Consider the following 17991-nt stretch of genomic DNA (forward strand, 5'->3'; position numbering starts at 1 on the left):
GAGCATTCAGGTCGGGTGAATGGGATACATCATGAAGTGAATAATAACACATTCTATGCGCTGTTAGGTTGTAGATGGCCGTACAATTTCTGCTCCTGGGATTTAGGCTGCTTTTGCTTGGAGGAGTTGGTACTGGGGTTTGGACTGATGAGACAGACAGCTAGAAAAGTCATCTGATTGCATTTCAAGTTATGACTTCTAAATACCAAGCTCTGATTCCCATTTCCTTTCTCCCACTGCTGCGCGCCTCCAATGTGCTTTACCTCCTGCTGCCATGCACATGGTCTGCCACCGAAGCGTGGGTTGTAATTTTTTTTAATTTGACGAAGAGAATATTTCCCAGTCTAAATCCTTAATGAAGACAAAAGGCTTGTATTGCAGGGTAGGAAGAAACTATCCCAAAAGATATTATTAGCAGGGAAGACTCACTCTCCTTATGTCCATGTTTTTGAATGACTTAATTGAGGAAAAGAGATGTCTTCTGATAATAGCTTTTTGCATAGGACAACAGTGGGGGTGGAATGGTGGAGACTTCCTTGGAAAGCTTCATTAAACCATTATTAAAGTGACTGTAACCAATTCTATTGCAGATCTGGAGTGCTTTGGTACACTAGTCTTTTGCATGGCATTCTCTCAAGGGTGAAAGCAAATGTTGCAGATGCTCTGCAGATTTAATTTTTGATTGGTCTCCAGTAAAGTATTGTACAAGATATAGCAGGAGGAAAATATTCAGATATTGCCTGGATGTTGTTCAGCTACACTTGCTGGGAAGTGGAAAAGGCTGCGCATACCTTGTAACTTCATTGCCTCTTCTCATCTATCCCTTTTCAACAAAACAGCTCATTGTTCGCCTAAAGTCTTGCTGCATTTCTGTCTTGTCCTCTCTCCTGAAGTTCTCCAGATTTAACCGTCTCATGCCTTCTGCTTATACAGATGATTCTTAAAGTACTTGACCAATAGGTTTTGGACAGTTGGAAAAGGGTAAATAGCACGTCTGCTTTTAAAAATGAAGGTGAACAGGGCCTGGGGATTTTAGTCCTTTCAACATAACATCAATTTCTAGAAAAATACAAAAATGATGAAAATATTTCTAATATTTGGAGGAATCAGGAGAACAAATGATGATCAACACAGACATATAAAGAACAGATGTGTCAAATCATTGTAATTTCCTGGTAAGATCAGTCAAAAAGCCTACAGACAGGGAAGAAACAGTAGATGTCATATTTTGCTGTGTTGTAGGGCTTTTCACAGCCTCACATGACATTGTGAAGAGTCTAAGGAGAGAGTCATGACACGATGGATGTAAAACTAGATGTAAAATCATGTTTGGAGCATTTGTCCAAGAGTCACTATCAAAATAAAAATAGTTATCAAGTATGGCTTGCAGAGGGCTGTCTTGGGCACTATCCAATATTTCATTTGCAGTTTTACTGATGAAATAGAGGGGTTGCTTGTTAACTTTGCAGATGACTTCAAGCTGCAAGGGGATGCAACATTTCAGGATTAGAGATGAAAATGAGTGAGTGCTGCACTGTCATTTTGTGGGAGATAAAAAGGCATGTAACTTAGGAGACACATGAAGTAACCCATCTGTTTTACTTGGCATTTTTAAGATGTTAGCTGGAGTTGTGTGTCTCATTTGGCTCTTTTATCTCAACAAAAGCAATTTGAAGGCATTCAGRGGAGGGCAACAGGAATGATCAGAGGTCTGGAAAATATCACCTGTAAATAAAGTTTAAAAAATTGGGGCTACTTAGCATAAAGAAGAGATGACTCAAGGGAGAGGTATAAGCCTTCAATATTACAGACCACTGCAAAGAAAAAGGAGATAACCTGTTCTATATATAAATTCTTGTTTCTGTCCAAAATGAATCAGAGATTCATGTTCAACTACGCAGAAAACTTTTCCAACAGTAGGGGTAGGTGGAATAGGCAGGCTGGGACGTGGCATCTCCTTCACTAGAGGATTTTAAGAACAGGATGGACAAGCGTAGGTGAAATGCCCTACATAGAGTTGAAAGGGCTGGACTGGTGGCTTTCTGAAGCTTATTCCACCATATTTTATGTGATTCTTTTGTGGCTGTTGCAGGCTGTTGCTACATGCAGCTTGCATCCTTGCTCAGACTTTTCTGTTTCTGGTCTTTCACCCTGACTTACTTACCACAACTTACAGAACTGCTGCCTAATGCATTTTATCAAAGTCCAGTCTGGTTGCTTTTTTTTCTCATTTCACTTCAGCACCCTTAGTGCTGAAATTAGTTTCCTTTCTTTTTTAATATATGGGCTGCTTGCTTTCCAACTCTTGCCAAAAGGAGATGGAACCAGCAATGTCATTAAGCTCTCGTGTATTAAAAAGAGATTGTGGAATATACCTTGTGCTTCTTAATGAAATAAAAAAAGAAGTGTGTGCGTGTTGGTGGGAGGGAGAGGGCAGGGACTAGATTCTTTGACCTGACATTTAGGATTTATCATAATGTGTGTGTTAGTCTGTCATCGATTCCTGCAGTTCCATTTTGAATTATTGTTAATGGTGCTTATTTTCTTTTAGTAATCGCATGGCTTCCAATGTGGGATGGAAAGAAAGAGTCTTGGATGACATCAGTGTTGCTTTACAGCTTGAATAGCTATGCATATTTAAATATGTCCAGTTTAGAGCTTCTATAATTATCCTAAGCCTAAATATAATGCTAAAACTGAGTAAAATTGAATCTTTCTTGAAACAATGCAGTTCGGCTAAATTCACTTAGAATCCAATCCTCTGAATAGATTGTAGGAAAAAAAGTCTGGCTGACCATCCTTAATGTTCCTGGAATACAGCTAGTAGGAGCCTCATATTCAAAAAGCGAACTGCAGTCAACCAAAATCTCTGTGGGTTTGGGTTCGTAATGCGATGTGATGTGATAATAATATGATTTAGTTGTTAATATTCTTTTAGATGCATTTCCACAAGTTCTGAATATTGATATCCACTGGTCCCTATTTGTAAACTATTAATTACCTTCACCTTTTGTTGGAAGACATGTCTCTTTTTAGTCAGTGTACTACTAAAGAATTGTGAAAAGTTAACATTTAAAAATGGCTGTAAAAATGGCACATCTGCCTCAAATACTTGAAATGTCTGGTCCTTACGTACTGTCTTTTGATAATAGTACTATACTTGATGAAACTTTAATCTGTAGAATTACTTCTTCATTTATTATTCAATAATGTCTTTTTTTTTCTACATTGGAGCAAGTCCAGTGATCCTTACAAAGTTCCCTGCTCTGTCCTTAGAGCAGCAAAGCTCTGGTTGAAAGTCGATGGAGTTTTTGTCCCAGCAGGAGCATCTATATTTGGTTTATTGTGATTTGTTCTCTGCAGAATAGCATTTCAGGGCTATGGGCTAGGTTAATGCAAGGCATAATAGTTAAAGCTGGACAGGTTGGCATCTATGCATTTGGTATTCATGGAACTTGTCCAGATATGTGAGTTTGCTCTTTAGATGAATGTTGTCATCAGATAACTATAATGAGGCTGTTCATACTGTAGTTTTAGAAGCAGTGTGCTACAAAAGTCTTCAGTCTGCCGAGAGCTAGCAATTTGGCTGGTCTTCAGCTTACACTGTATAAACACATTCTTCTTTTTTTTCCCCCCCCTTTTCTTTCTCCTCCCTTCCTTCCCCTCAAAGTCATAGAGTTTGGCTATATTTTTTCATAACTGCGTGGAGCTATAAATCTAACGAATGCCTGTGCCACCGCCACCACCTCCTCCTCCACCACCTCCACCACCTTCTGGAGGGCCCCCTCCACCACCACCTCTGGTAAGACTGACTTTTCATCTTCAGTAGCAAAAGCTTTGCTGTAGTAGCCAGCTCTGTGCACCCAGAACTTTGGGGTGCATATTCACAGCAAATGTCTGGGTCTGATACTTGTTTTGCTGCCTTTTCTTCTTCTATTAATGAGAGTGCATGTGGGTGGGAATTCAGCATTTGTGAAAACCTCTTGAGTCACAGGGCACTTGTTTTTGTACTGGTAACGTGCAGGTGGTAAGTGTTAATTTCTCCATTCTCTTTCCTCCAGCTTTTATTGAGACTCACAGTTTTTCAGCTGTAGGTGTTTCTCTTTCTAGCACATGCCATCTTCCTGGGGTTACAGCACAATATGCTTTTATACATGTGCTGGAACAATTACTGCTGTAACAGATCATTAATCTGTGTGTCATCAAGTAGAACATGTGACATTCCAGCACGTTTGCAACAAGAGGAGGATGCTCAGAGTGGAATTTCGGGGTATTACATTTTCATACCTTCACAGTTAATTGTTGTATCCTTGATGAAAAGTTTAAGTCCTTCCTTCTATACAGCAATCATTTGTTCATAGCCTGTTTCTACATTGCAGTTCTTGGACCGTTTTTGAAATAGTGAAACTTGACATGGTTATATTCAAGACCCAGAATTTCTCCTGACTTTTTTTCATATATTTTTCTGGCACTGCTCTAATTATTTGTGGTGTATGTTATACCTCTGGCAAAACAGTACCTGGTACTTCAGAAGTACTTCAAAAGTTGGGTTTTGGTTTTTTTTTTTTGAAAAATCTTTATTTCTCTATTGCATGCTCTGGCATCTGTGCCTGTTTTGTTCCCGTGAAGGTCTGTTGATTTTATTTGATAATGTCCTTACATTATCTTCTTCCAGAAAGAGATCTCCTTGCATGTGTCTCTCTGCTACTTTGCAGATTGAACCATTTYGTAAAATTCTCCATGCGCTGTGGAGATGAAGAGGAAGAAGGCAAGGACAATACATGAAATCAGCAGTGCTCAGTTCTTTTTATCATTTTGTTTTAACTTTGGGCACCATGAGCAGTATTTTCAAATAGCTGCTCTTCTGGGTTGGTATACAACTTTTAGTTAGATACTGAAATAAGTGGGCTGATTTCCGTGAGCAACTTAATGCCCACAACTGCAATTAAAGTCAACAGAAGCTGCAAGGGTTCTTATCCTAATAAATTCAGGTCAGTAAATATCTAGAGACATTTTTAGACTCCTCTAACATACACTGGTTGTAAATGACTTCAGAAAGCTAAGAAGACCCCTAAGGACCAGTACAAACAAATTTGGGGTTTTGTCCCTCCCCCCCCCCCCTTTTCTGATAACTAAAAACACTAGACTGACAGGGTTTTAATGCAAGTCTTATATTGTATTTCCGTATTTTAGTTAGGTCGTTCATTTATTAATGTGATCTTCTGCAGGTAAGAATTTAGGGTCAGTTAGAATTTAGGGTCAGGGGTTAGAATACAAACCAAATGTGTTTCTAAATAATGTCTGGTATTAAGGCCTGCCTTTTAATGAAAGTGTTGACACTGGAAAGAGCAAATGAGACAACATAAAGACTTAGTAGAATAATGTGACAGAACATTGTTTTCCAGTAACAGTGAAAGGACTTTTCCCTGTCAAAATTGAATCAGAGAGGGACCTAACTTTAAGAGGATCTGTAATCTGCCTGATGAGTTCAGCAAAAGCACAGTGTAGCTTTGAGTCAGATCTCCAGTTGGTGCTAAGTTGCAGCATAAAATCTTCTAATTGGGAATCCATGACGACTTGCTACAGACCCTAGATTCTTTTGCTAGGGAGCTATTTTCTAGAACTTGGCATCTGTCTTTTACAGCTGCTGAACTGTCCAGCTGTTGTTGCAGCTGCTAAATTTACAATTGGAGGATGGAAGAATAAAAATTAAAGCAGAGGTGTGGCTTTGAGCAAACCTTCAAAACAAACAAGTTTTACTTAATCAACACCCAAAGATGTTCCAATGTAAAGAGCACTGTGATTTTTATTCTTTTATACTGACATAATTAAACCAGAGAAACATTTAAATGTTAGCAAATAAAAGCTAGGTTATAATTGCTGTGTTGAAACGCAGTCAGTCCACTAGTTTAACTGATTTGGCTTATATTAAAAAAGAAATGTTTGTGTGTAGGGTGAAGTTTTAGAATCCTGTTGTTTTGTATGGCATCATTGATGGGTACCATAGACTTGTCTTGCTTTTCTAATTACGTGGATAATAGCTGTGCTGTCCTCTTGCTTTCATTATAGGAAGTTTGTTAGCAGACATAGTCACTACATTGCTTGTTTTTTTCTGCACATTTTTTCAGTGAATATTATGAGCCAAGGTCCCAAATGATTTTGCAATTCTTACTTCATTGAAATCCTAAGCACTGTTGGCACTTGACTTTTTTGCACTGTTAACTCCCTCTTAAGGCAGAAAAAAGTTAGATTCTTTCCTGTTATTTTCAAACATTTTGAACTTGAAGATATTCTGTAAGTATTTGTACTGAATTGTACTCACTTCTTGMAAAAGTTGTTGCAAGGCAATACTAAAACGATTTGTAGATGGTATTCAAGACACTCTAGGAGCCACCTGTGCCCAACAGCTGAAAAGCTACTGGTTGTTAGAGCATATTTAAAAGAAAATYGTATGGATTTTGCTGCAGGGAATGGTAGGGTATTTGCAATAGCAGATGTAGGTAGCTGAGTCAAAATGTAAATATAACTAATTGGATTAATTGAGCATGTCTTCAAATACCTGCCATTGGGTGGTCATAGACAGAGATGAGAGGGATGAGTAGACAGAATAAAACTATGCCCCAGCATATTTTCTGGCACTGGCTTTTAGAATTAACATGTTTTCGCTACCCCTCTTCCCCTCTGCCCCCAACAGAGGAAATTCAGAAAGGAGGTGTTCTGATTTTTGTCCTAAAGCTCTTTCAATATTATGGACATATGTGCATCACATAGGTGGGTTTTTTTKTTTTTTTTTTTTAAACTCTCTATTCCTGAGAAACTCCCTTTTATTCCACCTCTATTTCTTTTACCCCTTTTGCTTTTAGTCTGATGCATGAGACATTGCAGCTAGTTTTGGTTGTCATATTTCCAGAAGCAGATAGCACCACTGAGACTGATTGGAAAGTTTCTCTGGTAAAGTTCCCAAGAGAGGAGCAAGGGAGAATTTTGTGTTAGGTAAATCATGTTCACTTTTTAAGTGCAGTGAATGCTGCCCACTACTATGCTGCCTTTGTCTATAGGTATGAATTCCTAATGGTATTTTCGGTCATCATATATTTAAATGTTAATATTGAAGGCAGTGTGTACGTGTAGCAGGCCTGCTGGGCTGTGTCTGTTTCAAAGATGTTTGTTTAATGATTCATATGTTTGTGGAGTTTAAGAAAATATTTCTATTCTCCTCAGGGCTGTTATTGTTAATAAACTCTTAGGATAGAAATTAACCCCAAAGCATACAATGGATCAAATGATTAAAGCCAGTAGAGTAGCACCAGGAGTTGATTTGCCTTATTGGCATCCTGAAACCTGGGAGAGCTGGAGAAGAAAGGAATGTGTATACTTCAGTGAGAGAAATGTGAAACTTGAAATGATGCTGAACACTAAACTAGCACATAGATTAATCTTAATGGTTTATTGTGTTCTTACGTTAAAAAAAAAGGAAATTTCTGTTGTAGATGAACATATGTTAGTGTTTACTGAGTTTGTTACTCTTTTTTTTATACATACARTAAAAACTCAGAGGAACAATTCCTCACTGTATAACACTGATAAATGCATAATTTTAAAAGAGATAGGCTTTCCAGTGTTAAGGAAAACATCAACTGATGATTTTCCTTGAAGGAATTTTTTTTTTTCTCCTTCATGGAGTTTCAGAGTATAACCTTTGTTGAGCTGTTTCCCCCATCCTTTCCAAGACATTCAGAGAACTACCACACTTATCTGAAATTGTGGGGGAGCTGGTTTTGCTCCTATGATATTTAGTATTACTGTTGTTTGGAAAGAGAAATAATGATGTATGTAAAACAGCTTGGCTGAAAAGAATAATGATTTATGTTAATTTGATTTGGTCCTACCAAATATAATCAGAAAAAGAATGTGTGTATATATGTATGTRTATACATAAATGTGTGTGCATACTTGCTAATGATTTTTTGTAAAAACGAAGGTCTTCTCTCCCATTTTCATTCAGACCACTAGATGTACAATCATAACACTGAAAGCTTAACAGAACAGTGCATAGTGCCAATTCCAAAATATTTAGGAATGTGTTTATTAAAATTTTATACGAGCTGTGAGTAAGATGATATTTAATACTTTGTCGTGAAGTCTTTCGTTCAGGAGATATTAAATCATAATATTTATTGCTGCTTGGTGGAAACATACCAGAGCGAGAGGGAAGGCGGGCTTGGTGATCTTGTTGGTGACGGGCCATCATACAGACTGCGAAGTGCTGGACAAGGTATATTTGAAATTCATGAGAATGCTTTGTTTCAGGCAAAATAAAGGAAATGGATTTGTAGAGTTTTAATAATGTATCACATTTCACATCAGTCTGTTTTCATGAAAAAGTGAGGAGCAATTAGGTAGAAAAAATGTGTCTTAATGTGGTTTATTGTCTTTATTTTCAAATAGTGGAAAATGTGGGCTTGCATAGTTATGGCATCTTGAAGCATTGCTGCTGCAGCCTTCTGCATTTGTAATCAACAAATACAAAAGGATATACATGAGCTGTGAAAGGTGGGGAAGAAATAGCATAAAGAAGACATAAGTACTGGGGTGGCATTGCTGAGTGTATTTCAGTTGGACAGGTACAGGGACATGTACTGCATGTATTTGCATGTGCTAATTCTCCTAAATGCTTTACTTACCTGGCATCCCTTAAGTCACTACTTTTAATGTATTTAGGCAGTGAGTTCTGTTTCACAGGTTTTTTTCATAATTGCCTGATGTTGTATTTGATGTGAATGGAATAGAAAGCATTCAAATTTATTTTTCTTATTCTGTCTGTCTACTTGTTCATCTGCATGATTCATGTATCACTTTTCTATATCTAATGGATAAAAGTATGGAAATTGCAGTGTGTTCACAGAGGTACGATAGCTAGCTGTAAATGATCAAGGCCAGACACTAGAAGCAGTGTAGCTGCAGAGAGCTGGCTGACAGGTTGGGTTGCCGTTCTTCCCACAAGGCATCGTTGCCCTGAAATATCACTAGCCCTTCTGCAGTATATGCAGTGGCTACATGTTGAATGCCTTTTGTCAGTTAATATTACACTTGCAGCCTTTTAATTAAAAGAAAACTCAGAATTACAGCAATGCTTGAGTTAGTCCTGTCTTTACGTGGCTGGAATGTGACATTGTAAGAAATTTTAGTTTCTGTCTTAACCTGACCATAACTTTGCATTGATGCTAAAAGGCATTTCAGAACTATGCATAACTGCTACGCAGGTTACTAACTTACTGGGTAGGGTAGATGACATACTATTCTTAGAATAGAGTTAGCTTAAATTGTGATATACATAGGTGGTCCCAAGTTGTTGAATATTTTGTTATCACTACTTGTAATAGCTCTTGTAATGCCAGGGACTCTGCTATAGTAGAGAGAGAATAARCAGAGGTAGTATCACCACTCTGTTAATAAGCCGGTTATTGTGTTTGTAGCAGAACTAATCTAACCTTTAAATATGCAAGATTTTACATTGATCGAGTAATGCTAATGTAAAGCGAGGAGGGTTTTTATTGGGTGCAGTAATGCTCATTGCTGGTGGTGATTAAATGAATATTGGAATAAAGTTGTAGAAGAGAAAAATTCCTGCTATGGTATTTTTTATGTTTTGTTCTCTGCCATTGCCTCTCCTGATACTTTTCAAACAGGTAGAATTCTAGTGCAGAAAAGGCACTGATATCTACTACCATTAAGACACCTCATGATTTAGACCTGCTAATGCCAAGATTAGGCAGTGGCAGAAATGCTAGGAACAGATCTGTAACGACGTTCACCCAACAGTTCACTTGGTAGCATTTGAGGAACGAGTTGAGTGTCAACACAGCCTATCTAACTACACACATTGCTAGCTGACCTTTTAAACCCAGTAGATTCAGATTATGGAGCTTTGTGCGACAAATGCTGAGATCACACCTAATAATTTAGCTGAGTGTAGATGAAATCATAAAATGTTGGTGCTCTCATTCTCCTGAAACAATGCACTAATTAGCTGCCAGGAAGCAATTTGGCAGGTCCCCTTATTTGGGTTCCCTCAGAAAAAATGTTGGCTGGGTGGTGGCCTCTTGCATGGGGAGTGTTTGAAGCTCAGCTTTTCTAGAAGGCTGTGAGATTGCGGTGTTTACCCAGGTCGACCAAGTGCCAGGAATTAATTAGTCTCCTCCTATGCTACAGAGCAGAAATACAAGAAGCCGCTCTGATCTTGTGATTGATGTGCAGGTGGAGTCTTGCACAGCGGTGAGGTTTCCCATCATTGAAAGCTTTAAATCAGAAGTCGGGGCTCTATCATGAATAGATGAACTGGAATTCACCCATACTAGATCTTACAAACTTCTTTATAAGCAAAGAGTTTAAAATATTTTTCTTCCTCAGGAAGTTGTAGGCTTTGGTTGTTGAGACTTGTTGGATTTTTCCTTAAGCTGGAAGTGGTTTTGCTTTGATTATTTTATTTTATTTTTGACAGTGCATGAGTGAAACCACACCTGATACATACTTAAAGCAAATACAAGAAGGATGACTTAATGTTTTTCTCTATTTTGCCTCTGTTTTTTGCTTGCTGGAAACTGGGTTTATTTTATTTTTTAAATAAACTCTTTTTTTGTTGCAATTGCATTTTTCAGCACATTCACAGGAGACACTCAAGCTGCAGTTTGAGAATTCTCTGTAAAAACAATGCTCTTGCCTGCTGGGCAAACTGCTTCTGCTGCAAATTTAAAATGATGAATTCCTAGCATAATTGTAATCTAGTAATAGTGGATTGATCTTGAAAACAAGTTCCTCCGGTGTTTCAGGTTTCATGTTGGACTACTAAACCCTAAGTGACTTCTGTAATCCTATGCTATATCATGGAGACATACTGGCTGGGCTTACACTGAGACTCCTGGTCATCTTTGATCTTCTACCTTGTTCCTAAACAACCTCATTCTTTGAATTAAAATTATGATATTGTAGTTTGTTTTAATGTTTTGGCATCTTGCCATCAATATTTTTTTTTCTGTCAGTTCTGTTTTTTAAAAAGGATACAGTCTTTTAAAAGTTGAATTCATTTAAATGCATCAGTGCTGATACTTACAGGGATCTCCTTATGGAACATTTAATTAAATATATATTTAGTGGCCAGCAGCTTGTGGTTCAGTGGAAGGAAGTTATGGAGTAAGTTGCTCATTTTCTCCCTTGTTCCTGGTCAACTGTCTTTCCTCATTAGTGTTCCCAGAAGGTTGTTTTAGCATGTTGTTGCACCTTTCCTGTAAGGTGATCCCTCAGTCGAATATCTCTGCCGTTTAAGACTGTTGTGAGCCCCTGTCCTGTGCCTGCCTTTCCTCCAAGGGAGCAGTAGTTGTATGGCTGGATGGGACCCAGTCATCGCCTCTCCCACACTACGGGAAGCTTGCTGTGCCATATGGGCAGTGACAACACTGATCATCCTTCCTCAGAATGATCTACCGACCCCCCAAAAGTTGTGTTTTCCTCTTGATACTCATTCTCTGACATGCTGCACATACAGTGTTACACAGCCAGCTTTACCTTTATTGTCATCTTCCCTGAACAGACCATATTTGTCTGCACCAGGATTCCAGTCGTTGTTAATACAGGAATAATATTTGGGTTTGTGTCCTATTGCAGTTGTTGAAGCTCTTCCTTTGTGCTATGCAGGTTCCTGGAGTTTCAGTTGTTTCTCACTGTTCTTGCACCATTTTCTCAGCCAGACTTTTCACTCTCATGGCACTGACTGCATTGCCTACCCAGCTATTGCTCTTTTCATCGTGCCTGTTGTTTTATACRCTGATATTAGTTATCCATTGCTGTTTGTAGACTTACTTTTTCTTTTAGGAGTAGGGATTTCACTGATTTCCCCCAAAGTTGTTGTCGCATTTCTTAGTTTAAGTTTGGTCTGTGAGTCAGGTCAGGTTGGGTGCCAGGGAAGACCACTGCTGGCCCAGGAAGTCCCTTTCCAGGAATGTCTGTCGCAGTGATCAAACACTCCCAATCCTCGGCCTTTCTGCTGGTCGTTCATTATCTTGCTCCAACTTCCTTCCCCTTTCTTACCTGCTAGAAAAAGGGTAAAAACTGAGGTGCTGTAGGCTGCATTGATGAAGATTCTCCCCCTCAGCCCATGTCTGTGCAGGTTTTGCTGAGAATGGCACCAAAAAAAAGGAGGGGGGGGAGCGGGGAGCAAGGGTTTTTTAGAGTGCCATTAAACTCTTCTTTTACTAAAATGTTCACTGGATATGCCAGTATCTGTGCTTGACCTCTGCATCAAATTCCTCTTTTGTCTACGGGAAAAAATTAGGGATGGGAGAGAGGAAGGAGGATTGACTCCAGATTCACAGAAATAAATGAAACTGCCAGCAGAAGACAACTCTCCCCAGCATATCTCAGTGTTTGGGGTTCAAATTCCCTCTTGTAAAGGAGGAAATTGAACTAGGGATGCACCTATCCTTGTGTTGACTTTTACATACCTTCTTGCAGGTACCATCTTCCTTAATTGTATGCAGTGAATCTTTTATTTCCACTGATTTTCGTACAYGCCCATAATAAAATACCACTTGTCAAATTAAATGATTGATTTATTTTTAATTCTGTCATTATACATCTGACCAAATAGATATTGTTGGGCATGAGCCAAATATATTTTAACTATTTCAAATTAACTAACTAGTTCAAATAAATAAGTAAATTTTCTACACAGCTCTACTTACATTATTAACTATAAAATGTGACCAGGAAAAGGAATCCACAATGATGATATTTGTTACACATTAGGAGTATAAAGTGATCAAGTAAAAGAGAATATATAGAGTGTCTTTGGATGGAATCATGTCTTATTTAATGTTATTTATTGCTTCTACCTGTTATAGTGATAGAGTACCGGATCCTTTTTTCCCATCGGCTGATGAGTTTGTTCTGAAACAAAGGTCCATGACTGCCTAGATACTGGATTGTCCAGAAGGCTGGGGGTACATTTTTTGCTACAGCTGTCATGTTTATGAAAATCTACACTACCCTGAATTACCCAGCAGATTTAATAAAGAACTTATTTAAAAATCACAGTAGATCAGCAGTAGACATATCCGTCCCATTTATGGGACTATTTAGGCATCCATTGTGACCTGAACTACCTACATGGAATATGGAGAATTTCCCCTTTTGTGTGTACAGGACTGCTCTTTAAAATCGGAAAGATAATAATGTAGTTCTTCTCTGTAATTAGTATTGCCATGGACTTTTTCAAATACATGTTGCCTTTTGCACTTGCATCATTTTAGAATCTGAGCACGTGTACTTCTTAAATATTTTAAGTATCAGAGTAGTCCAGAGGGTAGATCAGTGCTCGTATCCATTCTGCAAGATGTAAAGTGACTTTCCCAAGGTTATGCAAATATCACAGCAGTAACGTCCCCAGAAATAGAGCTCTCTGTCATGGACCTTACTCCATTTTCTTTAACAAAGCCTCTCGGCTCTGAATTTCTGTCAGATATAGCCCAGTTTAGGGTACTAAGATTGAGATTAGTTGGGGCATAAGCCTAGCATAGTCTGTATACATCATGTAAACTGAGTTGTGTGCTTCACAGAAAGCATCTCTTTCAGAAGGGATCCAGCCTTCATCTGAAAACCAGGAAATAGGTAATCTGATGCTGTCCTCAGTGTTTGCTCCAAGGGATAATCACCTTTGCTGCTTACTTATTTACCTGCTTTCTGACTGGAACTTGCCTGGCTGCATTTTACATTAATTTACAAAATGTCTTTCTGCTCAGTTAACAGACTCTTAGTACTTACCATGCCCCTGTAAAGGTTTGTATGTTCTGTAGTCAGATCAGCCCTCAGTCTTCTTCAGGGCTAATTGATCAGATTGAGCATCTCAAATCTGAACTGTTGGCTCATTTCAGAGGTATGGCCTGAATTTTTCATCCAGTAATTTTTAGCTTAGTGTTTGACATGTGTATCATGTATGTATCTTTTTCTTTTTCCCTCCAGTGTTGAGGGAATGTGTTTTGGTTTGTTTGTTTTTGTTTTTTAAGCGGCCTCAAGTTGCAGTGCTTCCGATCTCTCATTATCCATTATTCTGCCAGTTTTCATTATCACGTGCACATTTTGAAATGTTTATTTCCAGGTCATTGATAGTTGAAACTCCAGAGTATCACTCTAAATTTTGTGATTTGATGGTATTTTCATATTGACAGGTGCTTTGGAGATCTGTCATGTAACCAAAACATTGAGCCTATACTTTACTGAATGGCATAGCTTAGTGTGTAATTTTAGGACACTGAAGACAAAAAGAGTGAATATGAAATAGGTGATATGGAAAAGCAAGTGTTTCTCATATGTTTGGGCTATTCACATGTGTGATTTGTTCCATTCTGTTTTAAAGTATGTATTAATTATGCCATTCTTTATGTATGAAATAGTAGCAGAATAATGTAATGGTTACTTAGGAAAAGCGAACCCACTGTTCCCTTTCCAGTTCATGTAATCGGTAGGCATGGAATAAAATATGGAATTTAATTTCACTGTGTTTTACCTTAGGCAGTTCTGGCATCTGATAAAACAAATGATCTTCACATTCTTCTCTGCTTCTCTTTTGACTTTCAGTGAAAGACTGAGGTGTTTCTTTTCCTGAAAATAAATGCCACTGACTTATTGGTGGGAGGGAGAGGGAAGTTCTGCAAGAATTACATTCTTGTCTTACAGCTGTTTTTCCTCTGTGACTCAAAATATATTTGTCTTCCTTCTTAAATGCATCTTTTTCATATGATTAGGATTGAAGACTTAACCCCCATAGGAGTTCCTCTTTTTAATTTTTTCTTGATACACAACTTGGTTATTATCTGTTCTTGTGCTGTGGATTGCAAGCATAATGTGAGTGTGAATCCTAGATTAATCAAAGGAAGGAGAGTTCCTTTCTGACTGTGTATCACAAAGCAGTACGGTAAAGATGTGAATTTGCAAAGGCAGGACACCAACAGATGAGCCAGTGGGATACTTACCTGGTGAAAGGATTCTTAGCGTGAATTGTCACAGGCCCGGAAAGCGCAGGCAGTAAACGAGAAATCCGTAGGAGCAACCAGGCAACATTACACCCCAGACCATCTTGACTTTGTAATGGAAAAAGAGAATCCGTATCGAGCTACTCAGCAGCTAATCAATCACCTGAGTCCACCTGGCTGGGCACAGCAGATTGTATCTCTTACATAGGAGGAAGAAGAAAGAGCTGGGGCAGGGGATGGGGTTGTACTTGAAGTAAGGGGATCCATCTTAAGATGATGACTTACTTATTTCACTGCATTCTGGGTTTGCAGAATAGAGTATTTCCTCTTTTTTATGTTTAAATTCATGAACAAATTAATATCTTCTTCCTGTTAGACTGATATTGAGTCAAAGGTCACTTGCAAATATAAGCTGCCACAAGTGGTCTACTTTAGTCTAAAAGCTATTTGCATATTAAGAATTTTTGTATTCCAGTATCCTACCTGCTCAGAAAAATAGACTGGAGAGATGAAGTGGACAGCTGGCATAATATACAGACACTTGAACCCGGAAACAAAAACACAGCTGCTGCATCTAATTTTAAACATAGGTCTTGATCAGATCCCTCTAGATCCTGATTGTCGTGCTACGGCAAACTCACGCATGGGAATAGAGAGACGTGAGGTTCTAGATACTGGTGAAAGGCTTTTATGAGAAGGGAAGTTACCCTTGCTCCCATTATGGTATTTCCATTTTTCACAGTAAGTATTGTGAACTTAAAGAAAATGTGAATAAAAATAGTTTCTGGCTTGTACTTAGTCTAAAGTTGCTTATACCATGCAGCATTTCAGAGCTGTCGTAACAGGAATTCATATTTGCTATCTGTAAAGTACAAAGGCAGGCAGCACTGTTTCAGAAATTAGGAAACTATACAACAGTGTATTTTTTCTAATATTTTCTTAAATAACATGGTTACAGTATCAGTCACAAGATTATAATTCAGTTTTTACATCAGGTGTCAGGAATGCTGCTGGCATTAGTACAATCTGGAGTGCCATCTAGTGGGTCTGTGCAAATCGACTTTGTTTTTTTTTGTTTTCGTGGTGTTTTTGTTTAACCTAGTACAAAAATAACCACAAGCAATATCATAACAGTATAGTTTTTCTTCTAAGATTATCAGGTTAGACATTTTATTAATTCAGCAGCTGGTAAGTATTTTCAAACTTCTGCTTTGCTTTCAGAATGCTATTACCAACTTGTTTTCTTTCTTGCTTTAAAGTATTATAGTATTGTTCTACTTATTGTTCTACTTTATTATGACTATGATGCTAAAATTAAGCTTTATAGAAACATTTCTGCCATTTGTTCTTTTTAGGACAATTAGATAGCCTATAAGAATTTGCCATAGAAATGGAAACACGCAACATCTTGTACCTCTGATGTCAAGATTCTCTGGCTGTTGTTAGACCATTCTGTTAGCCACATGATAGGTTTGGAAATAACAGCTTTGCTGTTTTTTGTCTGCTTCAAGATAAGCAAAACCATTGAAAGCAGAATATACTTCTGTTTTTTTTTATAATAAGAAACCTGATAAAATAAGAGAATACTAAAGAATAAACACATATTTTGGTTTATTACAGAGCTTTAAACCTGCCTTTCCATTTATGGACCTCAGCTAGGCTAGAAAAGCTATTACAATATAATTGTATTGCTCTAAAACAGTCTACTTAGAACGGCGTAAGTCCCGAAAACAGTGAGACAGTCTAAATTACGTAATGATAACATTCAAATATAAATGCAGTATGTAGTTAACAGTCTTTTTTCCATGAGGACAAATGGGTAAAATAGAAAGATTTTTGTTCTGAGGTGGCATATAAAATCTTTGTCATAAAGCACTATGAATAGAATGGAAAGAACTAAAGAGATAGACGAGCAGAGCTAGAGTTGTAGGGGAGAGACCTAGTTGTTCAAAAAGCATAGCTAGCCAAGCAATAGGTCAGATTTCATTCAAGCATGTCTCCTAATTTCATTTAAATAATGCTAACACAACTAGTAGTAGGTTGGTGTTATTTTTAAACTTTCAGGTTTCCTGCCTCTTACACAACTGAAGCTGTTCTTGTTGACTGGTTCTAAAGGTTTTAAAACGACAGCTGCCAGGGATGGTTTATTTCAAATTTTCTATCCCAAGTTCATTTATGTGTCCTTTCTCAGTATTTATTTTCATCTGTGTCTGCTGTCTAATTCTCTTATCTTCAACAGACAAGTTCAGAACTACCAAAATTGCGAAAGGAAGACCAAAAAGCACGAAGTGCACTGTTAGCTGATATCCAGCAAGGGACTCGCTTAAGAAAAGTGACTCAAATCAATGACCGAAGTGCACCACAGATTGAAAGTAAGTGTGTAGTTCTGGGAAGGGTCTCTGGGTGAGCTTTGCTGAAGTCTCAGTTGTGGAGGTCTGGTGGACTATTTTCAACGTGAAGGGCGGGCTTGAAGTTCATCAAAGGTTAGCATCTTCATATTACTTTAGGAGTACAGAAGGAGAGTTTAGTTTTCTAATCTTACATCCCACTCTGAGATAAAAAAGTTATTAACAATTCAGAATAAGTCTATAATGGGATATCGCCTTAACCAGCGTTCCTTGTTCAAAAAAGTCCATGGATGATGAAACCCATGAGAATTTCTCAATGAAATTAATGTTTAAACAGAGAATTGTCAGCTCAGGCAGAAGAGTTGTTCTTTACTAGATAGGAAGAGCAAAAGATGCCAAATTCTAGAAGCATGAGTTTAATTCCTTTAAAACAAGAGTATTTATCTTGACATAAGTCTCTCTCAGTTAGGAATACATGTTTTATGAAATTACCCATCATTTAAAATTAGGGAGAAAATTAACTTTTAACAAATTATAGAGGTTGCTAGAGTCTTTTTTTTTTAGTGTTTGTTCTCACCCAAACCCTTTTCCAGGCACCTTGCTAATGGTAGATTGCTTCC

General features: G+C 37.9%; 1 protein-coding gene across 1 annotated transcript in view; it reads left to right on the top strand.

Moving 5' to 3' along the window:
- Positions 1–3724: 3724 nt before the first annotated feature.
- Positions 3725–17991, top strand: part of WIPF3 (WAS/WASL interacting protein family member 3) — a 22346-nt gene continuing 8079 nt past the window's right edge. The window contains exons 1-2 of the mRNA XM_026080450.1: positions 3725–3802; positions 17263–17395. Of these exons, the coding sequence (XP_025936235.1) occupies positions 3725–3802; positions 17263–17395 (211 nt within the window). The remainder of the gene's footprint in view (positions 3803–17262; positions 17396–17991) is intronic.

The sequence above is a fragment of the Apteryx rowi genome, unplaced genomic scaffold, assembly GCF_003343035.1.
Source record: "Apteryx rowi isolate R43461 unplaced genomic scaffold, aptRow1 scaffold_520, whole genome shotgun sequence".
Classification (NCBI taxonomy): Eukaryota; Metazoa; Chordata; class Aves; order Apterygiformes; family Apterygidae; genus Apteryx; species Apteryx rowi.